Source organism: Otolemur garnettii, unplaced genomic scaffold (assembly GCF_000181295.1).
Source record: "Otolemur garnettii isolate 467f Iridium unplaced genomic scaffold, OtoGar3 scaffold00212, whole genome shotgun sequence".
NCBI classification, from domain to species: Eukaryota; Metazoa; Chordata; class Mammalia; order Primates; family Galagidae; genus Otolemur; species Otolemur garnettii.
Window position 1 is genome coordinate 828,079 of NW_003852607.1, and position 6,671 is coordinate 834,749.

The following is a 6,671-nucleotide window of genomic DNA, read 5'->3' on the forward strand; positions in this document are numbered from 1 at the left end:
ACTTGGGAGGCTGAGGCAAGAGAATTGTTTAAGCCCAGGAGTTGGAGGTTGCTGTGAGCTATGATGCCATAGCACTCTACCCAGGGCGACAGCATGAGGCTCTATCTCAAAAAAAAAAAAAAAAAAAAAAACCTGACGACTACCACTCTGGAAGCTCTGAGCAGCTGTGTCCATTGGAACAGGACAGGCGAAGGATCTCTTGAGGTCATGAGTTCGAGACCAGCCTAAGCAAGAGTCAGACCCTGTCTCTACTAAAAATAAAAAACTAGCCAGGTGTTGTGGTGGGCCCTTGTAGCTCCAGCTATTTGGGAGGCTGAAGCAGGAGGATTGCTTGAGACCGGGAATTTGAGGTTGCTGTGAGCTAGGCTGATGCCACTGTACTCTAGCCAGGGCAACAGAGTGAGATGCCATCTCTTAAAAAAAAAAAGAAAGAAGGAAAAGGAAGGAAGGAAGGAAGGAAGAGGAGAGAGAGAAAGAAAAAGAGAAAAAAAGAAAAAACAGAGAAAAATAAAGGAAGGAAGGGAAAGATTTCACATTTCCAACCTAATGCCTATCTTCCACAGACCACCATTTTTTATTTGTTTGTTTGTTGGTTGGTTGGTGTTTTGTTTTTGGTTTTGTTTTATTTTTCCAGACAGGCTCTTCGTATATTGCCCTCGGTAGAGGGCTGTGGCATTGCAGTTCACAGCAACCTCAAACTCTTAGGCTTAAGCGATTCCCTTGCCTCAGCTTCTCAAGTAGCTGGGACTACAGGTGCCCGCCACAACACCCGGCCATTTTTTGGTTGTAGTTGTCATGGTTGTTTGGCAGGCCCCAGCTGGATTTGAACCCACCAGTTCTGGTGTATATGGCTGGCACCCTAGCCACTGAGCCACAGGCACAGAGCTAGCCTGGCTATTTTTCTGTTGCAGTTGTCATTGTTGTTTAGCTGTCCTGGGCTGGGTTGGAACTCATCAGGCTCGGTGTATGTGGCCATTGCCCTACTCACTGAGCTACAGGCTCCGCCACACACACCACCCGTTGAGTAGTAGCATGCAGCGCTGCACGTGGGAACAGGACCTTGTTAATGCCTCCGTGTCCCAAGAAAAGGGAAAAGCCAGGCTGGGCGGGCCGTGGTGTCTTGCACTCTGGAAGGCTGAGGCTGGTGCATTGCCTGAGCTCATGAGTTGGAGACCAGCCTGAGCCAAAGCGAGACCTCTCTCTCTAACTATAGCCAGGCATTGTGGCGGGTGCCTATAGTCCCAGCTACTTGGGAGGCTTAGGTAAAAGAATTGCTTAAGCCCAATAGTTCGAGGTTGCTGTGAGCTATGAGGCCATAGCACTGTACTGAGGGCCACAAAAGTGAGACTGTCTCAAAAAAGAGAGAGAGAGAAATAGAGAAGAGAAAAGCCTTACAAAGAAGGACTCAGGCTCTTGGGCTCCATCTAGAAAACTGTTTCAAGGATATTGCAGGACAAGTAGGCACATACTTAGCTTTTTTTTTTTTTAATTGAGACAGAGCCTCAAGCTGTCACCCTGGGTAGAGTGCCGTGGCATCACCACAGCAACCTCCAATTCCAGGGATCGAGGATTCTCCTGCATCCCCCTCCCAAGTATCTGGGACTACAGGTGCCCGCCACAATGCCCGGCTATTTTTTGTTGCAGCCGTCATTGTTGTTTGGCGGGCCGGGTTGGATTCGAATCTGCCAGCTCAGTGTATGTGGCTGGCGCCTTAGCCGCTCGAGCCACAGGCACCGAGCCCACGTGCTTAGCTTTAATTCACGAATTCATCCGCAATGTTGATAAGTCTTCCACTATCCCTCCTTCTTGTCCCTCAGGTCCCCAGGAACTGTACCGGGACCACGTGCGCAGGCAGTTCCGGTTGATGGAAGACCGCAACGCGCGCCTGGGAGAGTGCGTCAACCTCAGCCACCGGTACACGCGGCTCCTCCTGGTAAAGGAACACTCCACTCCCATGTGGGCCCAGCAGAAGCTTTTGGACATAGGCTGGGGACACGCGAGAACCGTGGGACACCAAGCCAGCCCCATCCAGATGGAGACCCTCTTTGAGCCGGACGAGGAGCGTCCTGAGCCACCGCGCACCGTTGTCTTGCAGGGAGCAGCGGGGATGGGAAAGTCCATGCTGGCGCACAAGGTGATGTTGGACTGGGCGGACGGGAAGCTCTTCCAGGGCCGCTTTGATTACGTCTTCTACATCAACTGCAGGGAGATGAACCAGAGCGCCACCCAGCAGAGCGCGCGGGACCTCCTCTGCAGCTGCTGGCCCGAGCCCGGCGCGCCCCTCCGGGAGCTGGTCCAGACTCCAGAGCGCCTCCTATTCATCATTGACGGCTTCGACGAGCTCAAGCCTTCTTTCCACGACCCTCAGGGACCCTGGTGCCTCTGCTGGGAGGAAAAACGGCCCGTGGAGCTTCTCCTTAGCAGCCTGATCCGGAAGAAGGTACTCCCGGAGCTGTCTCTGCTCATCACCACGCGGCCAACGGCCTTGCCGAAGCTCCACCGCTTGCTCCAGCACCCCAGGCATGTGGAGATCCTGGGCTTCTCCGAGGCAGAAAGGAAGGAGTATTTCCACAAGTATTTCCACAACGCCGAGCAGGCGAGCCAGGTCTTCAACTTCGTAAGGGACAACGAGCCCCTCTTCACCATGTGTTTTGTCCCCTTAGTGTGCTGGGTGGTTTGCACCTGCCTGAAGCAGCAGCTGGAGGGCGGGGGGCTCTTAAGACAGACGTCCAGGACCACCACTGCAGTGTACATGCTCTACCTTCTGAGTCTGATGCAACCCACGCCCGGGACCCCATCCCTCCGAGGGCTGTGCTCCTTGGCCGCAGATGGCCTCTGGAATCAGAAAATCCTATTTGAGGAGCAGGACCTCTGGAAACATGGCCTGGATATAGCCGATGTCTCAGCCTTCCTCAATATGAACATCTTCCAGAAGGATATCAACTGCGAGAAGTACTACAGCTTCATCCACCTGAGTTTCCAGGAATTCTTTGCGGCCATGTACTACATCCTGGATGGTGGGGAGCATGGGGTGGGCCCAGAACACAGCCTGACCAGGCTGTTGGCAGAATATGCGTTTTCAGAAAGGAGCTTCTTGGCACTCACTGTCCGCTTCCTGTTTGGACTCCTGAACGAGGAGACAAGAAGCTACCTGGAGAAGAATCTCTGCTGGAAGGTCTCACCTGACATCAAGGTGGCACTCCTGGACTGGATCCAAAGCAAAGCCCAGAGTGAGGGCTCCACCCTGCAGCAGGGCTCCTTGGAGTTGTTCAGCTGTTTGTACGAGATCCAGGAGGAGGAATTTATCCAACGGGCCCTGAGTCACTTCCAAGTGGTGGTGGTCAGCAACATCACCTCCAAGATGGATCACATGGTTTCCTCGTTTTGCGTGAAGAACTGCAGGAGTGCCCTGGTGCTGCACCTGCATGGGGACACCTACAGCACTGACGAAGACCCTGGGGCAGGGTGGACGCCGGGGACCGAGGCGCTGGTGGAGCAGTCGTGAGTCCTCACTGGGGTTGGCTTTCCAAACTTTTAACCAGAGTTTCTCAACTAGGGGTGAGTCTGCCCTTTCTCCCCAAGACACATTTGGCAGTATCTGGAGATATTTTTTGGCTGCCACAGTTGGGAAGCAGGGCCATTGTTACCAACACCTAATGGGTAGAGGCCTATGTTCTGCAAAACATCCTACAGTGACAGGGCTGTCTCCCACAACAGAGAATGACACTCTCTGGGATTAAGTTGGGATCTATGTTAAGGAGAATTAGGTCAACCAACAAATATTATTAAGTGGGCTGGGTGCAGTGGATCATATCTGTAATCCTAGCATTCTGGTAGGCAGAAGTGGGAGAATGTCTCGAGCTCAGGGGTTCCAGAACAGCCTGAGCAAGAGCAGGACCCATCTCTACTAAAAATAGGAAAACTAGCCAGATGTTGTGATGAGCACCTGTAGTTCCAGCTACTGAGGAGGCTGAGGTAAAAGGATCACTTGAACCCAGGAGTTTGAAGTTGCTTAAGCTATGATGATGCCACAGCACTCTAGCCAGGGTGACAGAATAAGATTCTGTCTCAAAAAAAAAAAAAAAATTAAAAAGGAAAGATATGCAATCTTGCTGAAGCCTATTAAAAATAAGTAAATAGGCTCAGCGCCTGTGGCTCAAGCGGCTAAGGCACCAGCCACATATACCTAAGGTGGCAGGTTCGAATCCAGCCTGGGCCCACCAAACAACAATAATGGCTGCAACCAAAAAATAGCCAGGTGTTGTGGTGGGCGCCTGTGGTCCCAGCTACTTGGAAGGCTGAGGCAGGAGACTCGCTTGAGCCTAGGAGTTGGAGGTTGCTGTGAGCAGTAAAGCCATGGCACTCTACCCAGGGGCTCAGCTTGAGGCTCTGTCTCAAAAATAAATAAATAAATAAATAAATAGGCTTGGCACCTGTAGCTCAAGTGGCTACGGTGCCAGCCACGTACATCTAAGGTGTCGGGTTCAAATCCAGCCCAGACCTGCCAAACAACCATGACAGTTGCAACCAAAATAAATAAATAAATAAATAAGTAAATAGGGTGGCTCCTATGGCTTAGTGAGTAGGGTGCTGGCCCCATATACTGAGGGCGGTGGGTTCAAACCCAGCCCCAGCCAAACTGCAACAAAAAAGTAGCTGGGCATTGTGGTGGGCACCTGTAGCCCCAGCTACTTGGGAGGCTCAGGCAAGAGAATCGCCTAAGTCCGAGAGCTGGAGGTTGCTCTGAGGTGTGACACCACGGCACTCTACCAAGGGCGACAAAAAAAAAAAAAAGTTTGATGAAAACATTTCAAATTGTATATAAAACCAGTACATTGTACGCCATGATTGCATTAATGTACACAGCTATGATTTAATAAAAAAAAATAAATAAATAGGTAAATAAGTGGGTGGGGCCTTTGGCTCAGTGACTAGAGCACTGGCCCCATATACTGAGGGTGTCGGGTTCAAACCAGGCCTTGGCCAAATTGCAACAACAAAAAAAATAGCCAGGCGTTGTGGCCGGTGCCTGTAGTCCCAGCTACTGAGAGGCTGAGGCAAGAGAATCACCTAAGCCCAAGAGCTGGAGGTTGTTGTAAGCCGTGATGCCACAGCACTCCACCAGGGGTGACAAAGTGAGACTCTGTCTCTAAAAAAAAAAAAAAGTAAAATAAAGATAATGAAATGCATTGTAAATTATGAAGTGACATACAAATGCAAAACATTTTTTTATTGAGACAGAGTCTCACTCTGTGAGTGCCACGGTGTCATAACTCCTGGGCTCAACTGATCCTCTTGCCTCACCCTCCTGAGTAGCTGCCATGAACCCAGCCAGTTTTTCTATTTTTTTTAGTAGAGATGGGGGGGGTCTCCCGCTTGCTCCAGCTGGTATCAACCTCCTGCACTCAAGCGATTCACTGGCCTTGGCCTCCAAGAATGCTAGGATTACAGGTGTGAGCCATCGCACTCAGCCCAAATGTAATTACTGTATAGTAACCAGTAAAACTAGTCTCTGGCCTGTCTTTCCTTCATGCAGACCAGAGAGGAACGTTCTACTTGATGCCTACAGTCAACACCTGGCTGCGGCCTTATGCACCAACCCTGATCTGGTAGAGCTGGGCTTGTACCGCAATGCCCTGGGAAGCCAAGGGGTGAAGCTGCTCTGCCAAGGCCTCAGACACCCTGGGTGCAGACTCCAGAACCTGAGGTGAGCCCTGGGAGGTTTGTGAGTGTCCGTTGGCCCCTACCACTGCCTCTCATTGAGCTCAGTCACAAAGAATGTACCTACCATAGGATGGTTTCTTTTTTTTTGCAGTTTTTGGCCGGGGCTGGGTTTGAACCCTCCACCTTTGGCATATAGGGCCAGCGCTCTACTCCTTTGAGCCATAGGGCGCTGCCTTTTTTTTTTTTTTTTTTTTTTTTGAGTCAGAGTTTCACTTTGTTGCCCTTGGTAGAGAGCTCACAGCAACCTCAAACTTTTGGGCTTAAGCAATTCTCCTGCCTCAGCCTCCCAAGTACCTAGGACTACAGGCACCTGCCACAATGCCCAGCCATTTCTTTTTAGAGACGGGGTCTTGCTCTTGGTCATAAGCTCAGGCAATTCACTCAGGCCTCCCAAGTGCTGGGATTACAGGCGTAAACCACCACACCTGGCTGGGTTTCGTGCTTTTGAGGCCTGTATAACAAAGTAGCACTGACTAAGTGGCTTCAACAGTAGAAATTTACTTTTCTCCAGTTCTGGGGTCTGAAAGTCCAAGATGAAGCCTTTAGCATGGTTGGTTTCTTCTGTAGCCTCTGTCCTTGGTGGCTGGCAGATGGCCACCTTCTCTCTGGGTCTTCACACGGCCATCTCTGTGCATGTCTGCATTCAAACTTCCTCTTTTGATTAGTCATATTGAATTGGGGCCCATCCTAATCTCCTCATTGTACCTTATCTACCCCTTTAAAGACCTTACCTCCAGATATGGTCACATTCTAAGGTACTGATGATTAAGACTTCAACATAGGCTCGGCGCTTTTGGCTCAAGCGACTAAGGCACCAGCCACATACACCTAAGGGGGCGGGTTCAAATCCAGCCCGGGCCCGCCAAACAACAATAATGGCTGCAACCAAAAAATAGCCGGGCGTTGTGGCGGGCGCCTGTAGTCCCAGCTACTTGGGAGGCTGAGGC

At 50.9% G+C, this 6,671-nt stretch overlaps 1 protein-coding gene across 1 annotated transcript in view; it reads left to right on the forward strand.

Moving 5' to 3' along the window:
• The window catches only part of NLRP12 (NLR family pyrin domain containing 12), a 28,718-nt gene that overhangs the window by 4,696 nt on the left and 17,351 nt on the right, over positions 1-6,671 (forward strand). The window contains exons 3-4 of the mRNA XM_003801585.2: positions 1,818-3,501; positions 5,537-5,707. Coding sequence (XP_003801633.2) covers positions 1,818-3,501; positions 5,537-5,707 — 1,855 coding nt within the window. The remainder of the gene's footprint in view (positions 1-1,817; positions 3,502-5,536; positions 5,708-6,671) is intronic.